The following is a 19,023-nucleotide window of genomic DNA, read 5'->3' as shown; positions in this document are numbered from 1 at the left end:
ATAGCAGGAGGACTTTGATGATGTGTGCATCAGTATAGGTTTTCTACACCCAACCATTCGTTGATAACTTTGCCACCTTTGAGGTTTCTTCTTACTCTGACCAGCTGCTGTCCTCCGAGGACGCAGTGAAAATGCAAATGAGCAGAGCCTGCAGATCACACGTGTTTGATGTGAACTGAATTTAAAATAAGGCTATCTGTGTGACCTGTCCAGGGTGTACACCACCTCCCCTGGGGAGCCTGAAGACAATGGCTGGAAAGATAAACCGTGTTTACTATTCTTTAACCAGGCCAGTCTACACTTCTCTCACAGTTATAGTAAATTTGTAGTTCTATAGCTTCCCACTTAGAAATGAATGCTACCATGATAAAAGCCAGAATCTCTTCTATCATTGTGTCAAACTTTTATTTGCACATCCTCAGATCACCTTGCAGTATGTTGGTCCTTGCATAGCTATTTGTCATACAAACTACTTACAGGACAAAAGAAGAAAATCGAGAGTTGTGGGTAAAACAGGTGGACAGCTATCAGTCTATGTCTCTGCTACTGGCTATGCTAACTATGTTAAAGCTTCAACATAGTTAGGTAGACAACTATATAGTTAACTCAATATTTACATAGGTGGCTAGCCCCACACATTTTTGTTGTTGTCAATTTTACACACTTTATGTTTTAGATTTGTCTTGCTGCCAGGGCAGCAGTGCCACCAACTGATTCAGCAGCACCAGACAATATTCTGATAAAAAGAATATGCATCTTAATATGAATGTTTACTGTTATTTTAAACTACAATTGTGTTTTCATGATGCAGCAACTTTCTCCACATCTATAAATTACTTAAATCGTGATTTATTTATTGTTCACAAGACTTTGCAACGGCATCATTTAGGACAGAGATTTATTTTCAGATCCAACAATACAAATCTCATAAGGCCGGTTCTGTCTGTTTATTACTGATGTTTCCTGGAAGTGTTTGGTTTTAGTCCTCAGGCCACCAGCTGGACCTGCTGGGTTCTGTAGGTGTCAAAATCCCCAGGAAGAGTGTCTGAGAAGATTCAAAAGACAATGTCAGGTCAAGGTCAGATGATAATTTTGCTTATTTTAAGGCGTCAACTTGATCTAACTGCAGATACATAGTCTGAACCGGAAGTGATCCGCGCCACCTTAATAGACATGCGCAATGCATATTAAACCCTATGGCTCCAAGCCCAACAAAAATAAATTATATGGATACTGTGTAGATCAATGTGCGAGAGAAAGATACATGAACAAAATGGCTGCTGTCGGGATCAACCCATATGAGACGAAGAAGGAAAATATGTCAGACGATGTGGACAAGCTGCTTCCGGTCTCAGATTAATTCACTACTGAACATGAAGAGTGCGTAAACATGCAGGAGCTTCGCGGCCGGATGTCTTAACGGCTTTTTAAAAGGACGTACGAACATTTCAGGTGAATTACAGGTGACTGGCAGAGTCAGTACATGTAGCAATATACACCAGGCTACATGTCCGTTTTAGCTAGCGGATAAAAGCTACGGTAGCTCAGCTGATTTAGCTAGTTCGGCAGTAAGTACTACAGTAAATATCACTGTATATATTAGTATTACACAGAGGCCGGTAGAGTACTCAAAAATTGTGATCGAGTAACAGTTGTAATGTGCTTATTATTTATAAGTTAGGAACGAGGCTAGAACTAGTTTTTCCTAAGCTTGTGGATTGTTTATTGTTGTCATAGCAACTGCCTGCAAAGATGGATTTTCTTTTTAACTTTCGCTTCTTTTTCGTCATTTACTTTATTAATTATCTAGAAACACACAGGGAAAAAAACTAACATGAAAACTTAAAACCTAAAATTATCCGCTCAGAAACCCAACCAGTCAATCAGAACCAAGGTTGACATTCAAAAGCATCCAAGATGGCTGCCAGTTACACAAGTTCACATAAGTCTGACTTTACATTAGAACTGTATATTAACAATGGTACCTGCAAAAGTTGTGTTTATTTTGAAGCGAATTTTGAGTGAGTCAGATTTTTGTTGTTGTGGAAAATGCCTAAAACAGATGGAAAAGGTGGAAAACTCTCCAGTTTCCGCTCACCGTTGCAGCGGTACCGCAGGTTGGCCCAGATGATGTTCTCCTGGGAGAAGCAGAAGACGCCCAGCCGGCCTCCTCTCATCGTGGCGTCTATGATGACGCCGGTGTCTGCCACCATCTGAGGGCCCTCATAGAAACGGACTCTGCAGCAACAGCAGAGGGCAGCAGAAGCAGGTAAAATAACCTCAGTGGAGTTATTCTGCCACACTGCAGATGACATGAAAAAAGTTTGTTTGTTTTTCTTTAATTTACATGAAATTAAAACTTCTCGTCAGCAACTAGCAAGGAAAGATGGTACAAATAAATTCTGACATCCATTCCTATAAAGATACATAACACTGACTAGTTTGTGAATTAAATATTAAGTTTGGAACAATGACATTTATAAGCGTATGAATAACATGGAGAAAATGCCGCAGTCGTTCTGTTTCCTCTCCTCATGTTTTCTTTTTTTATTTTTAAGAAACTTCATTAAGCAACAAACAATCAAATAGATAGAAGAATACAACACTTACATTCATAACCAGGGGTGTTAATTTAATGCAGAAATTTACACATATGTATTGTTCCTCACGAGTTAGCAAAACTCAACAACTGAAACCTGAGTCCATGAGTGAAAGATCTGTTCAAAAGAATCAAGATCTATTCAAAAGAATCAAGATCTGTTCAAAAGAATCAAGATCTGTTCAAAAGAATCAAGATCTGTTCAAAAGAATCAAGATCTGTTCAAAAGAATCACTTCCTCAAGCACAAAACGCACGGAAAGGTGTTCAGTATCGAATTGGAGCCTGTTGAGGGCGCTATGCTATGTTGTAACAGATGATGAATTTAGCTTATGCTAAATACCGTACTGCTTTAGCATTAGTGGAACTAGTGTTTATGATTCATGCTTCAGGTTTAGCTAACTAACTTTTGTTAGTCGTTTTTCAGTTTTTATTTGAGAAACGTCTAAAACAGTGAAAAATTCTCGTTCCCGCGTTGAGCCCAGCCGGTACCTGATGTAGCCATCAGCAGGTCGGTGCTGGAGGAACCAGCGGTACGAAGTTTTGTCCTTCCAGCCCACGTTGCGAGGGTCTTTCCACAGGAGCTTCACCTGGTCTCCGGTGTCTCCGGTGTGCCACAGGGCGTTCCTCAGGTTCTCACCCGGACCTGTGCTCGACTTCACCGCCTGATCACAAACAGGAAGAGGAAGCAAACAGTTTGTTTATTTAATCTGTTTGAGCAACAAAAATTATTATCTTCTGTTAGAGCCTCATTTTCAGACAAAACCTTGAAGTGAAAAGATGAGTGTAACATGGGAAAAAGCCTTGGTACGTGTTAAATAATCTGCCAGTGGAGCTAAAACTTTTTCACCAACATTAAGGAATTGTTTACTTAAAACAAGCTCCTATATCTGTCGCTATGTTAGTTTTGTCTTATTTCAAGTGTACTAAACTATCTGCACTAGAAACTAGACCAAAAATACTTGGTAAGATTTTGTGTTTTTGCAGTGTAGAAGCTGCTGCTCCATGTTTTGTTCTGGTTCTGAGGATGCAGAACCGGAAAACCTGAGAGGTCTGGAAGGATGATACAACTACAGCAGATCTTTAATGTGTTCTTGTTCTGAGCCGTTCAGTGATTTGAGAAGTTTTTTAAAGTGCATTTGCTGACATTGTTGCAGTAATCAATGCGACTAAAGATAAACGCATGGATGCGTTTCTCTAGCTGAGACTTTAGTGTTGTAATCAGAAAAGTTCTTCATGTGATGGAAGCCACAGGAAGTGCGTACCTTGAGCTGGATGCCTTGCTGTGCCACGGCTCTGAACGGGTTCGCCTGCCAGTAGATCTGCTCCACCTGCTTCCACATCACCACGTAGAAGCTGGAGCTGTCCTGGTAGCCGAAGATAAACCCAGCGTAGTCGTCGTCCGTTACTGTGTTTACATGAAACGTTCCTTCAAAGTCCACGCCGCTGAACGCAGTGTAGCCTGGAGGCATAGTGAGAATGTTTAGAAAAGGATATGACAGACAGAATGAGAGAAAATACAACCATACAAACCCAACCCTGCACTCTTTTTATACAAATGAAGTGTTAATCAGCGGTGCAGCTAACTGAAAAGCTAGTTGTGCTAACCCTAAAGCACTAGTCAGAAACGTTGGTGCTGCTAATGCTAAAGTGCTACAACAACATGGTGTTTAGTGGAAGCTAATGCTAAAACAAGCTGTGTTCCCATTACACACTTGATAAGCAAAAGTTCAACACTTTATTCAGCTGAAAGCTAATGCTAAAACGCTAAACTTTAGTGCTTTAGCATCAGCTAACATTTACAAAACTACCAAGTAAAACATCACTTTAGATTTTATACAGAAATATAAAGTTAGGGGAAGCTAAACAAACTAAGCATAAACTTAGCTTCCCCTAAACAAATGTAATGGAAATGTTAGGTTTGCTTTTAGCGCATTAGCAGATTAGCGCAAGTGTGCCCACCACTGAAGTTAATCATTAAATTCTTATAGATATATCACGTTTATGGTTTATTTACTAGCCACTTTTATTAGGAAAACAAAAGATTTTCCCAAAATTTTTGTTCTTACCAACAGCCAAACCCGGGTCACTGTTCATAGTCTGGACGATTTCTCTTCCCTGCACACAGGAAAATGGACTTTAAAATAAATGTTAGCTCCACAGATCATTTGGTAAATAAGAAAGCAGTTTAAAAGCTCCCTGACCTGGTTCAGCACCACCCAGTTGGGGTCTATCTGCGCGTCTCCTTCCGGGTCCAGAACGACCGTCTGGTACTCCCTGAAGTCAGTAAGGGCGACTTCTGCATTTTCAGGACAGGCATCGATGGGATCGATGATGGTGTCGTTATCAAAATCCTTCTCGCACACATCACCCACACCATCACCTGCAACAAGGAACAGAGAGGGTCCTAAGAAAAGAAAGTGCACCCTCTTTCATTGATATTAGGATAAAAAATGTAAAAGCTATGCTCAGAAAAGAATGTAAACTCTTTTTATCAGCAGTAACTTTCAGTCTTCCACACCAATGTGATGGAATATCCTCCCACTCTGCCTCAGATTTATGGACTTATATGCATACTTCCTTGAAGCTGCAGTATGTAGCTTTTAGAAAAAAAAAAATATTTTTACATATTTGTTGGATCTGTCACTATGTTGTGACAGCATGAGACAAATAATCTGGAAAAAAATCTAGCTTCTCTGCCTTCTCCCAGTGCTAAAAGCAACCAATCAGAGGCAGGAGGAGGGGCTTAGCGCTGTCAGTCACACATCCATGTGGCAGTGCTTTCCTTCCTTACTCTATGCTAAGCTGCTCAAGCTGGTTCTCATAGCTGTTATGGTAAGCTGTTTCTCCACCATTAGCACAGTGAGTGCATGAGATTGATGGACAGCGCTAAGCCCCTCCTCCTGTCTCTGATAGATTGTTTTTGGTCAGGATGAATTGGGAGCGATGCATTTCATCAAACACCAATAGTGGCCAATAGTAGCTCTGGGTCTGTAGCTTCTTTATTAGCTTGATGGTGACATGCTAATTGATTTCAGAGTTTTCTTGCACACCATCCAAGTCCTCCTGCTGAGGGTTGGGCACCAGACGGCAGTTGTCGGGACCAGGCGGCAGCAGGTCAGGGATCCCATCATCATCATCGTCGTCATCACACTCGTCCCCCTTTCCGTCCTTGTCTGTGTCCAGCTGAGAGCTGTTGATGACGGCTGGGCAGTTGTCCCGGGAGTCTTGGTGTCCGTCGCCATCACTGGAGACAAGTGATGGCGTCTCCAGTGAGTTAAAAAACTCACACTGAAATACTCTGTCAGGTAATATGGTTGATGTCATTGATGAGGTCACGAGCCTTACCTGTCCTTGTTGGTGTCACATGGATCTCCAATCAAGTCATTGTCTGCATCCATCTGAGAAACATGGCATGAGTTGTTAATGTGGCAGAACTGGGTCTGTTGTGGCAGCAACCAGATGATCTATTGGTGGCAAATAGTTGTGGTTGTCTCTGGAGACTCCTGAAACGACTGATAAGGTGCAGGAGGCAAGAAGGACCATGACTGCTGTGACTGTAGAAGGAAAACCTTGGGATTTGGAAAAGCTGTGGTGAAGGAGTGTCATTTGCCCTTTGGGAGGTTCTGGAAACCCATAGGAAGGGATTCCACCAGGCTGTTTGGCTTGTTGGGAGACAACTTAGTATGATGGTGTCCATTGGAGAACTCAGGGCAAAACAAGTCCATCGACTTGGGAGAAGTGGGTAAGAGGTGGACAGGACTTCCCCCGAGTCCCTGAAACCGTGGGACATTTTGGACGTATTGCTGTTGACACACCTCTTCACTGATGCATTGAGGGTAGGGACACCACACACAGACCTGGGTGGTGGTTTTGATTTAGTTTGATTCAGTCCTCTGATCCTGGAAATGTAGGGGATAAAAGACCGACTTTGTAACTGTCTTTATGTGGCTCTGAATGTTCAGGTCAGAGTTCGTCACTAAACCCAGATTTCAGTCTGTTCTCTAGTTTCCAGCTGTAATGACTGAAGCTGTGTGCAAACATTATTCCAAAATTACCACAGTGGTGCTGGTGAGAAGAGCTTTGTGGCACTAAAAAGCTTTTATTTTACTTATTTATTATAGTGCTGATGTCAGTTCAATGGGACAACTCAGTCTTCCCAAATCTCAGTCTTTCCTGTCTTGCCAGATCCTTAGTTGGTCTTTCCTTGTTTCATGTCAGCGCCTGTCTAGAACAGCGCTGCGTTTTCAGGTTTATGTTTCTGGACATCTGGCGTATGCAGCACAGTGTGTTGCATAATTAATAAAGGTAGTGAGCCATCTACCTGTCTGCGGCCCTGTTGGACCCATAACTACCCCACCATGACAGAAGTGGCAGTGTTTAATTTTAGAGCGCAGTTGATACGCAGGTCATAATAAAACGGAGGAAAAGCCGTTTTTCACCTGGTCCGGGTTGGGGACGTAGGGACAGCTGTCGCAGGCGTCTCCGACTTTGTCTCCATCTCTGTCTTTCTGGTCAACATTGGGAACCCTTTTGCAGTTGTCCATGACATTTATGATTCCTGGCAATTTTAATAATACCATTAAATATGAAACAAAATTAAATTCTAAGTTGTTGATTAAATATTTATGATTTCTTTGGTGCTGCTTGTAAAGTTACACAGTCAGAAGTATCAATAAATTGGGTTATTAGCCTGTCTGAACATTGGGAAGTAATTTTTCAAAGCCATATTTTCACCATGTTCATTCGTTAATAAACATCAATTTTGAACTAAATATGTTTAGCTTCATATTGAATATTTAGCTAGCTCAGAGCTAAATAGTCTTCTAGCAAAATAGTCAGCTAGCTCAATAAATATTTATGGTTAACTTGCTTACTAAATATTTAACCTGCTAACTAAATACTTAGCTTTCTAACTAAATATTTAGTTTGGAGCTAAATATTTTGTTGGCTAGTTAAATATTTATTTGCACAAATATTTATTGGACTAACTGACTATTTAGTTCCAAATGGCACATTTATCTCTGAGATAAATGAGTATTTAGTTAGCTCAACTTGCTAAATAAGCATTTAGTTTGATGGTAAGACTTTCATAAATAGGTAACATGATGAAAATGACTCAGACATGAACCTCCATTTTTTTCTCTCTTTATGCTAAGTATCCCAATTTATTGCTGTTATTTCCAAATGTCACCCAAATGAATTATAGTTTCTGTTTTTGGGGTGGCAGGATTCTTACCATCTCCATCCATATCTTCATCGCATTCATCACCAAGTTTGTCCAGATCCGTGTCCTTCTGGTCGTTGTTTTTCACCGCTCTGCAGTTGTCGCACTCATCACCAAAGTCGTCCTCATCGATGTTTCTCTGATCAACGTTGGGCACCAGCTTGCAATTATCCTGCAGACGATAAAATTTAGTCTCTTTCTTACCAAACCAGTAGAAAACCTGAAGGTCTTTCTGCTTGTGTGTGAACCTGTGTGTTTGGGATCCCATCCCCATCTGCGTCATCATCACAGGCGTCTCCAATCCCATCGTTGTCGGCGTCCTCCTGGCCGGAGTTTGGCACGGTGAGGCAGTTATCCTGCAGACACAAACTCTTGTTAGAGTGCCTTGCACTAAACTGACCGAATATGGGAGACATATTTACTGAACAGTACTGGTCTTGGAAACTTGTTGCAGGTCAGGTCAGGACAGTTCAGCTTCTCGTCAGGGAAACCATCGATGTCGGTGTCCGTTGCACACAGGTATCCATTACCCGCCCATCCCACTCCACACTGTGAATTTTAGACATCATTTAGGAGCTTGTTTCATAAACTTATCAGCCATCCAAAGTACAACCTGGGATGCATCACCTGACATTCGATTGTACCCTCTCGGTGGACGATGCAGTCGGCGCTGGCGTGGCAGGGATTGGGCTGGCCGTTCCCACAGGCTCTCTCAGGCCTACAGCCAAGCCGTTGGTCCCCAACGTAGCCGGGCTTACAGGGACCGCATCTGAACGAGCCCTAAGCACATTCAGAAACTTAAAACCCAAAGAGTCCAGTCCTACTGAACGGTTTACTATTTCTGTATGGAAACCCCCAGAAAACAAATACTTTAGCAAAAATGTGCACATCCCTGATAGAGAGACAGGTTTTAGTGAAGTCAATGACATGTACTGCTGTGGATACTGTAACTGTTAAATAAACATACATAACCTCTAATTAATCTATTGAGCTGAGAGAGAAATAAACAAAGATGTTTATACACTGCATAGTCCGGTAGATTTCAGATTTCAGTATTTTTTAACTGCATTGATTTTATTTGAAAGGAACAATGAGAATTAATGAACATACTGTAAATACACCTGATTTACCAAAACAAAAATAACATTAAAACAATATAATAAATAAAAATAAGAAATACAGTAATGATAAAAACTATGTAGCTGTACATATAACTATATAACGGTTCTGTTTGGTTGGATTCACATAAGAAAGTCTTTACATTTATAAAGATGCAGTAAAGTTCTGCAAAACCTTTGAGTTGAATTAAAGTAAACCTGAAATCCTTTCCTTTAACGATCTACTTTGCATATTTGCAGGAAACTGATATGAAATGTGATTTGTACTCACAGGAGTGTTCAGACAGACAGAGTTTTCCACACAGCCGCCGTTGCTGGAACCTTCACACTCGTCTATATCTTTGCACACCTTGAACAGAAAAACAGAAAAATATTCAGAAACCGACTCAGATAGACTCGTATGTCATTGTTTACATTTGTAAATTTCACCCATGTGAACAACGCTGGAGGGCAAAAACACGATTCATTCATAGCTGCGGTAGAATGACTCTGTTAACTAAATGAAACCTGGAGATGGAGGTATTATTAATTTAATGCAGTTCAAGGGAATATTATGCAAAGGGAAAAATTACGCTGAAAAACCGTTGAAGAAAAACTCAAAACCACTTGTATTGTTTTCTTTATCGTTCTCTGTGATGCTATGCTACATCAGACTCGTTGCCATAGCAACTGACTAACATCAGCTCCAGCAGTGTATCAGGATTCAACACCAAAAAACATGGAAACAATTCCCTCACAAAGAATTCAGTTTTCAGTCGGTTACAGTTTTATGTGTTCAGGCTTGATGTTTATTTTACGATAATTAAAAAGTGATCATCTGAACAAAGTGGTGATTGATTAGCTAATTTACCTGATTTTTGATTTTCTGTTAGAGTTGGTGTTTGGATCGCCTTTTAAAAATATTTTAACTGAATTCTGCTGCACATCTACATGTTAAGGTTGTCATAGTCAAGCTAGCAGAGCTGACTTACTTCCCTCGCTAGTGTTTCTTAATTAAAACTTTTTCCTGACCCTGTCTAGTTGCCGTAGTGTTGAGAAGTAGTAGCAAAGCACTGCATCCCTTTTCCTTTTAAATATCACACCTACATTTAAGATTTAGCGCAGGGGTGTCAAACGTACGGCCCGCGGGCCGGAATCGGCCCGCCGAACGATTTAGTCCGGCCCGGGGGCTAAATGCATTATCATTATTCATGAAAAAACATACTTCGTTTAATTGAAAATCTGCAGTTCCTATACTGTCCACGAGGGGCGCTGTGTTTTATTCAGAGCACACAACATGATGCAACACTGCAGCGGAACTAACAGCAGATGGCAGCACTGAGCTTCAGGTTCTGTAAACAAGTTCGATTCTACGCTTTACCAGCTTTTTATTTTGGCCCTGGCAACATCATATTTCTCGTGCATGCTAACATACATACATGTTATGCATGCAAGTTTTTCTATATGTTTGCATTTTATGCATCAACAAATGTACTTAATCAAATGTCTGTTTAAAACAGCTGACACTTAAGATTTCAAATGTGTGAAGCCAGATAATTTGTTCAAATTGCTTCCCAGATGTTGAAAATTGATTTTAAATCTTTTCCTAATTTTTGTCTGTTGTATTTTGTGATGCAGGACAGTGTTTTTAAGTTCCAAAAACTGTGAATAAATGTTTTGCAACATTGTACAATCACTGAGATCAGTTCTTATGCTTAATGCACTTAAATAAATGCTTAACTGAGTAAAAATATTGTTGAAATTGCAGATAACTTTCTTAAAAACTGAGATTATTCATAATATATTTTGTAAAAGTGAAATTTGTTTAATATAAAAATCAACAACAAGTCCACTTTTATTGGTTCTATTTAATCTTGCAATGAGTTTACTTGTGTGGCCCCCTGCAGATCAGATTAAGCTGTATGCGGCCCCTAAACCAACATGAGTTTGACACCCCTGATTTAGCGTGTTATGTTGACAGCCTGACAGCTAAAACCAATGCTAGTCATGGTCAGGTAGCAGGGAGTTTGGGGTGAGATCTTGTAATCGTAACATTACGTTGCAGATGGAAATACAAAGATTTAGGTTGATTAATAATTTGTACTGTTAATACTTTGTAAGCCCATGTGTAGTCATACTGTTGTAACATCTGAGCACATTAATAATCAAAGTTTTGTAATGACCAGTCAAAAATATTGAATTCCCCCTATTCCGCTTTGTCACCTCTGTCACAGTCCAGTAGGAAAACCGCCAAAGAGTTGAGCTGCTGCGTCAGTGTTCCCATGTAATGTCCTTCTTCACCCTAACCTTTGACTTCAATTTCTAGTCTGGTCTCCAAAATGTTAAATTACTTACAGATGGAACAAAAATGTAGATAAACTACTTAAATCTAAATCTGCTTTGGGTATGAAAGCTATGGACTTAGCAGATCCTGACCTGTTTGTTGGCAGTGGCGTAAGCGAGTCCAACGCCCTGGACCTGAGGTCCGGTGTATCCTGCAGGACAGGAACCGCAGCGGAAACCTGGGGACGTGTTGATGCAGCGGACCCCCATGTGGCACGGCATCACCTTACACTGGAAACGGCACCGATAAATAAACAGATAAACAACTCGGGGAAGAAGATAACATGACAGTTGGTTTTGGTCTCTTTCCTCAATATTCACATATTCTGATACTTTAACCTCCCTCAAGCTTCATTCATCCATCTGTTTGGCCATCCAGCCATCCGTTTATCCATAGATCCATCAGTTTGACCATCTGTCTATCTGTTTCACCATCCATCCAAAGGCTGGACAATAAATCAATAACAATATATTGCAATAGACATGTGATCAATATCTATAGATAACCTGTCTGCAGGGTTGGTGGAGTCAACTGACTCACTCACTCACTCTTGGTTACCTAGCAACAACCTGTTGAGTACGTCATGCAGGAGCAGTTTCAGGATTCTCCACCGCTCCTCATAACTGCTTAAAAATCTAAAGCAATGGCATGAAGTGAAAACTGTGGTAAAACAGGAAATGTCACGCCTCCAGATTGGCAGCATTTCAGATATTTAAAACAGAAAATGAATCAATAATTATGGACATCTGCTGATAGGGAATGCTTTTATCATTACGTTCTTCAGCCATGTTGCAAAGGCCTAATCCAACCATCCTTTCCTCCATTTGTGAGCAATAAAAACAATTTATTTTCCTAATCTTTAGGATCTCTACCTCGTCCACATCTGTGCAGTGCATCCCGTTGCCCTCCATGCCATCAGGGCAGGCGCCACACTGCGGGCCCTCAGGGGACTCTGAGCACTTCACACCGGGGTGGCAGGGGTTGGGCTCACAGGGGGAGACGGGCTGGATGCCCCCCATTCCTGGGAGAGGCGCCATGATGTAAACATTACTGCTGGGGAGGGGAGCCCAACATCCAACCAACACACAACCAACCAACCAGCCAACCAGCCAACCAACCAACCAACCAACCAACCAACCAACCAACCAACCTCACATCCAACCAAACATATAACCAATCAAACATCCAACCAACCAACCAACCAACCAACCAACCAGCCAACCATCATCTGAACATTACTGCTGGGGAGGGGAGCCCAACATCCAACCAACACACAACCAACCAACCAGCCAACCAGCCAACCAACCAACCAACCAACCAACCAACCAACCAACCAACCAACCAACCTCACATCCAACCAAACATATAACCAATCAAACATCCAACCAACCAACCAACCAGCCAACCAGCCAACCAACCAACCAACCAACCAACCAACCAACCAACCAACCAACCTCACATCCAACCAAACATATAACCAATCAAACATCCAACCAACCAACCAACCAACCAACCAGCCAACCATCATCTGAACATTACTGCTGTGGAGGGGAGCCCAACATCCAACCAACGAAACTTACAATCAACATCCAACCAAACACAAACCAACCAACCAGCCTAACATAGAACCAACCAACCAGCCAATCAGCCAACCAACCAACCAACCAACCAACCAACCAACCAACCTCACATCCAACCAAACATATAACCAATCAAACATCCAACCAACCTCACATCCAACCAAACATATAACCAATCAAACATCCAACCAACCAACCAACCAACCAGCCAACCATCATCTGAACATTACTGCTGTGGAGGGGAGCCCAACATCCAACCAACGAAACTTACAATCAACATCCAACCAAACACAAACCAACCAACCAGCCTAACATAGAACCAACCAACCAGCCAATCAGCCAACCAACCAACCAACCAACCAACCAACCAACCAACCTCACATCCAACCAAACATATAACCAATCAAACATCCAACCAACCTCACATCCAACCAAACATATAACCAATCAAACATCCAACCAACCAACCAACCAACCAGCCAACCATCATCTGAACATTACTGCTGTGGAGGGGAGCCCAACATCCAACCAACGAAACATACAATCAACATCCAACCAAACACAAACCAACCAACCAGCCAATCAGCCAACCAACCAACCAACCATCCTCACATCCAACCAAACATATAACCAATCAAACATCCAACCAACCAACCAACCATCATCTGAACATTACTGCTGGGGAGGGGAGCCCAACACCCAACCAATGAAACTTACAATCAACATCCAACCAACACACCACCAACCAACCAACCAACCAACCAACCATCCTCACATCCAACCAAACATATAACCAATCAAACATCCAACCAACCAACCATCATCTGAACATTACTGCTGTGGAGGGGAGCCAAACATCCAACCAACGAAACTTACAATCAACATCCAACCAAACATCTGTTCATCCATTCATCTTTTTGACTTTGTTCATCCATCCATTCCTTCATCCATTTATCAAAGTACGTGCAGACATGTTGACTCTTAATCTTGAATATTTTAGTATAAACATCGTTATTATTTAATTTGACTAACTCACCACAGGCTTCACACTCCATCACTGTGTTCTTCAGAAACACTATTTCTCTGACCTGTAATAAACAACAAATCGACTGATTAAATTAACATCAGCTGCTCCTTTAATGTAAACAACACTTTTGGTGTAATCCAGACACAGTTTAGGTATGGAACTAAAATGGGGCCATAAAGTTTTTTCAAAAGACTTTGGACTTTGTTCAAAACTAAAAAAAAAAAACAACCTTGAATCTGAAAAGTCGTTTTGAACATTTCTTTAATTTCTTTTTTTTTTTTTTTTTTTTTTTGTCAGTTTTAATTTTTTTTTTCTTTGAACAAACTTTATGGCCCTGATTTAGCTCCATAGAATTCAATGTTAATGAACCCATCTTCAGTCATCAGCAGTAAATGAATGCAACATTTTTAGGACAGTGAATGAGGTTTACCTGTTGCTTCAGCAGCTCTTTAATCTCAGCCAAAGCGAGGTTTGTCATCTTAATCTGACTGATGATTTCTCCATCTGGTGCAGACAGAAAACACATCAGCTGCAGTCCATAAAACATTAACACCCCTTCATTTAAACTTTTTCAGATCTTAACACATAGTTAGTTGGCATAGATGGCAACTAACTATGCCAATTTTCTATGCCAAATTATGGGGAAAAATCCCCATAATTTTTCTCATTATGGGGAGAAAAAAGTACATTTCTGAGGTCAATCTCAGAAATGTTCTAACAAAAAAAACTTGAACATTTCAGTTTCGAAAGCTAAAAATTTCAACTTCAAAATTTTTGAACATTTTAGACTTTTGAAACTTGAAAATTTCATTTTTTCTAGAAAATTTCTATTAATCTCAAAATTTGATGTTTTTTTCTACCAAACTTTTGAGTTTTCAAGCTGAGAAATTTAATAGTAAATTAATAATAAACAGAAAATAGAAACAATAATTTAACAAAATAAACCAGAAACACAAAATAAGATGGCAAGAAATACAAAAAACAAAATATAAATCAACAATCAAGACAAAAAATAACTGAAACTAAAAGTCTAACCATCAGTTTGTCTTCCAAGTCTCAATTTATTGGACAGTAAAACATGTTGTTTTTTGTTCCTGCTGTTGCCAAGTGAGTTTTTTGTATTTGTCAGTTCCTAGAAATACCTATGGCTCTGCCAGCTGGACAGGCTGACGGGCCGCTGTGCCAACAGGAAGACCTGAAAGACCTGAGGGGGCGGATTTTACCTCCTGATGCATCAGCTGTGTCAACATCACGGCTCTTTGTGAACAAATGGTGGAGCCTCTGAAAACGGCCCGTCTTTCTTCAGATTTACTGCCTCTGCGGTCACGGCTGTGTACGTTTCTCCTGGTGTTAACAGTCAGGAAGCTCTGCTTGACAGCCTAACTCTGGCCGCTTGAGGATTCAGTCATGTAAGCCTGAAATTTCTCAGGCGGCGTCTGTTCAGTCTTACACAAACATCAAAACGGCTTACAAAGCAGCTCTGGGCAAACATTTCACATTTCTGTTAAGCTTTTTTTTTTTTTTTTATAAAACTGCACTGAGATCTAATCAGGGGTTTATATCAAATCAACCTGGCCTTTAACAAATGGAAAACATGTTTTCTCAGAATATTTTGCTAACATTCAGTGTAATAATATGATGAAATTGTTAAAATTCTCACTTTTATGCAGCTTTGCTTCTAAAACTGCATTTTTGTGGCGTTTGTCAGAATATGCAGTGAAACTGATGTGAGCGCATATATCAGACAATTTGTGGTTTTGAGCGTTTATATTTCAGACACACTAAATTAACATCAGACACGTTCTAATGTTCCTGCTCCTCATCTACGGAACCCAAAGAATACCAAAACTATGCAAAGTACGTTGGTAACACACAAGAAACTGCAAAGCATAGGTAACTGAACCACACCACCAAAAAAATGACAGATTGTTTTCATCCAATCAGATCACAACCAGGTTGAAATACTTCAGGAAATGTCAGAAATTACAAAACCAAACAGCAGGATTCAGGAAAAACACAGGAAAACTTAATACACTTGAATTATATATGCCTACATCCCTTAAATGTTTTGAAAAGTTTGCTACTCCATTGGTTATAAAAGTCATCAGAAATGTGCAAAATGTTAAAAACAAAGGGGAATTTTTAAATTGAAAACACTTTGAGTTCACTTTCCAGTTTTTCTTTTTCAAATAGACACTTTGTTAGTCTGGGACTAACAATCTGTAGCGGTCTTAAAACATGATTTTAAAGTCCACAGATCTTTTTTTTGAAACAGCTCATTCATCCACTGAAGTCTGAAATGTTTTGTCTCCGGCTCCAAAAGTGATTTTCCAGATATGGAGATGATAGAAGATTTTCTGCATTTTCCAGCCAAGCCGCACATACACGAATGAAAAACAGTGGGAGTCCAAAAGTGTCAACAAATGGACTGTGGTAGAAAGACTCTGGCTTTTCATGTGTCCTGGTTTATTCTAAATTAACCTGCTAAAAAGAGCTTATTAAAGTTTCAGTTTGCAGAAATATTTTTGTTCACTTTTTATGACTGCCAACAGATCTAAGGCCTATTTTTCTTTATTGATAACCCAGTTGTTATCGGTACCGATTAGTGAAATAAAAGTTACAATAAATGTGTGAAACATTAAAATACAGAAGATGAAAAGTTGAAAACAGTAACATTAAAACTGACCATTTATTCCCACAAACGAATTTAAAACTCTTCTTACAAAGTGTTTAACTGAAAAGTTTAAATGCCATTTTATATTATCTTAATTGGATTTTGTGATATTTTATTGAAAAATTATATTTTATATTTACCATTATTAAGTGTAATAAACATTACACACAATGTCATTACATTACACTGAGTGTAATATAATAAGTTATCTTTGTGCACTGTATATCGGTGTGACTCTTGTCCTCAATATTCTGCTAAAGTAAAAAAAAAAAAAAAAAAAGTGCAATTGTGAAATAAGAAACCGCAAATTAAGTCATTAAAACACGTCACACCATCATCCTCCTGCCACTTCCTGTCGTCTCCTTCATCGTCTCCAGCAGTAGTAACATCAGGTTGCTGATCATATGACTTGTGTGATTCAAGAGTATTTGCATTGCAGTTATGCAAAATAAACCAGTTGTGATGCACCTAAAAAAAATCCTCATCCTAGCGCAAGATAAAAACATTTATGAAGAAATGTTTTTTAAAACTTGCCGTGTTTCAATTAAGCTAATTTATTTTCAGATTGCGCTGCGTTATGGTGAATGCTAAGGCAGGTATTGCTGAAGTGTGGTGAGTTGTTGCATCCCGTGTTCAGCGTTTCCCTTCCTGACCAGCAGATGATCAGGATGAAAGCTGGACCCTCCTGAGAGCGAAGAACAGGAAACATGTTCCTCTCATCAGGAGCGGCTCTGTTTGCCGACTGGATTCCACAGCAGAAAGAGACGCAAGTAAATCACTGTTTCTGGAGCCTCATAGCAATTATTTACAACTAATTATTGAGAGAATTTGAAACGTGCAGGAAATATCCACATGTCTTCATTAAAATGTTTGTTTGTTTACATGATGATAATAATCCAGCACTTTTGGATAAATATGTAGATTTAGCTTCTTTATTTAGCTTCGTCAAAGTTTGTTGACTTTTAATTAGTTCTAAAAATATTAGTTTTTAGAACTAATATTCTAAAAACAATAAGCAACAACTGCAAACTGAATATTAAATATGAAGCAGGATGGGTTTACCCCTCTGTGCCGTTACGAGGTTTCCTCCCATGCAGAGGACGCAGGTCAGCGCTACAAACCGCAGCATGATGGGAGCAGCTTCGTCTTCGCTGTCCTTTCCTGGACTCGGCGCTTCTCCCGTTAGCCTGACTTTATGTCCCTCCCCTGCTCTCTGCCCCACCCTCCGTTCCTGAGTTATACCTCCAGCCCTTCCTCTAAAGCTCCAGGAGATGGAGAGAAAAAAAACTGATTCTGCACAACGCACACAAACCAAAAGGTAACAACGCCGTGGTTTGACTGTGATTTAACTTTACGGACAAAAATAACATTTAAATGTTGCAGTTTCGTAGACGGTGATAAAAAGCTAAATTAGTGAACAAATAAGAAGATCCAGTTTGCACAAAAAGACTTTTTCATGCTGATTTTTGTCCCGATTTTACCCTTTTGTATTAAATCCATAGTCCAAATACAGACTGGGATAATACCAGTTTCCCCAATTTAAGGGTGTTTTCACACCCGTTAGTCTGTTAGACTCGGTTTGATTGGAACCAAAACTTCCTCATCTGATCCGCGTCCAGCTGCTGTGGTTCTGTCTCTGCTCAGAGTCAAACCAACCAAACCCTTTAAGCAACCTGTTCCCCTCGTGGCCTGTGGGGGCGCTGCAGCCTACTGAAGGAAACGACACAAAAACCTCTAAAGACACTCAGCGCAACTTCCTTCTTTACAAAATGTAAACAAAAAGAGAGCGGCGTCAGATTTTAGCAGTTGGAGGATTTCTATTTTCTCTTCGGCGAAAGAGAAAAGAGAAATCTTGTTTAGTCCACTTTAATCCAACTCCAGTTCATTTGTGCAGAAAGTCCGGTTTGTTTGGGGAGGTGTGAATGCTAATCAAAATCTAAAGTGAACTACAAACCTCGATCTCGGTTTGGTTGAAGTCAACCATAGTGTGGTTTAAATATCAACGACAAGCAAACCGGAGACCGCTCCAAAGAAGGAAGTGAACTACAACAGTGCATGGCATTCTGGGTAAAGCTAGCGTCTTTTTGTGTCGTTTCATTCAGTGGCTCTTGATGCAGCGCCCCCACAGGCGAGAAGGAGAACAGGTTTTTCAATTGGTTTGGTTGGGTTGACCGAGAAAATCACATCAATTTAACAAATGTTGCAACTTTGATCCCAAATTGAACCAAATCTCCCAGACTGTCAGGTGTGAAAACACCTTTAGAGTTTTTTTTTTTTGGGGGGGGTTGATTACACATTCAAACCTCCCCAAACGAACCAGATGTTCTAGGCAAACAAACTGGATTAAAGTGAACTAAACCTGGCTGGTGTGAATGCACACTTAGTCAATGAACGGTTTTCAAGAAATCTCTTGAACTGCAGAACAGACAATCAGTGTGTTTATCAAAAATCACTGAGTCAGTAAGGGGTCACCATA

At 40.2% G+C, this 19,023-nt stretch overlaps 1 protein-coding gene across 2 annotated transcripts; it reads right to left on the bottom strand.

Annotated features, from left to right (window-relative positions):
- Positions 1-881: 881 nt before the first annotated feature.
- Positions 882-17,743, bottom strand: comp (cartilage oligomeric matrix protein). 2 transcript variants are annotated; one of them, XM_088004709.1, is made up of 19 exons: positions 17,610-17,743; positions 14,304-14,377; positions 13,883-13,934; positions 12,139-12,287; positions 11,359-11,496; positions 9,215-9,292; positions 8,453-8,605; positions 8,258-8,374; positions 8,074-8,181; positions 7,838-7,997; positions 7,041-7,159; positions 5,947-5,999; positions 5,652-5,845; positions 4,803-4,981; positions 4,668-4,716; positions 3,864-4,060; positions 3,091-3,263; positions 2,099-2,238; positions 882-1,045 (listed from the first exon to the last, which is right to left on the bottom strand). In XM_088004709.1, the coding sequence occupies exons 1-19, from the start codon at positions 17,674-17,676 to the stop codon at positions 987-989; spliced, it is 2,259 nt and encodes a 752-aa protein (XP_087860835.1). In that variant the 5' UTR covers positions 17,677-17,743; the 3' UTR covers positions 882-986. The 2 variants fall into 2 exon arrangements, with proteins under 2 accessions (XP_087860835.1, XP_087860836.1); XM_088004710.1 differs by having other exon boundaries at positions 8,074-8,183; positions 8,272-8,374.
- Between the last annotated feature and the right edge of the window lie 1,280 nt (positions 17,744-19,023).

This window comes from Poecilia mexicana, unplaced genomic scaffold, assembly GCF_051168715.1.
Source record: "Poecilia mexicana isolate PSO_F unplaced genomic scaffold, ASM5116871v1 scaffold_4, whole genome shotgun sequence".
NCBI classification, from domain to species: domain Eukaryota; kingdom Metazoa; phylum Chordata; class Actinopteri; order Cyprinodontiformes; family Poeciliidae; genus Poecilia; species Poecilia mexicana.
This window is presented reverse-complemented; position numbering and strand designations above follow the sequence as displayed.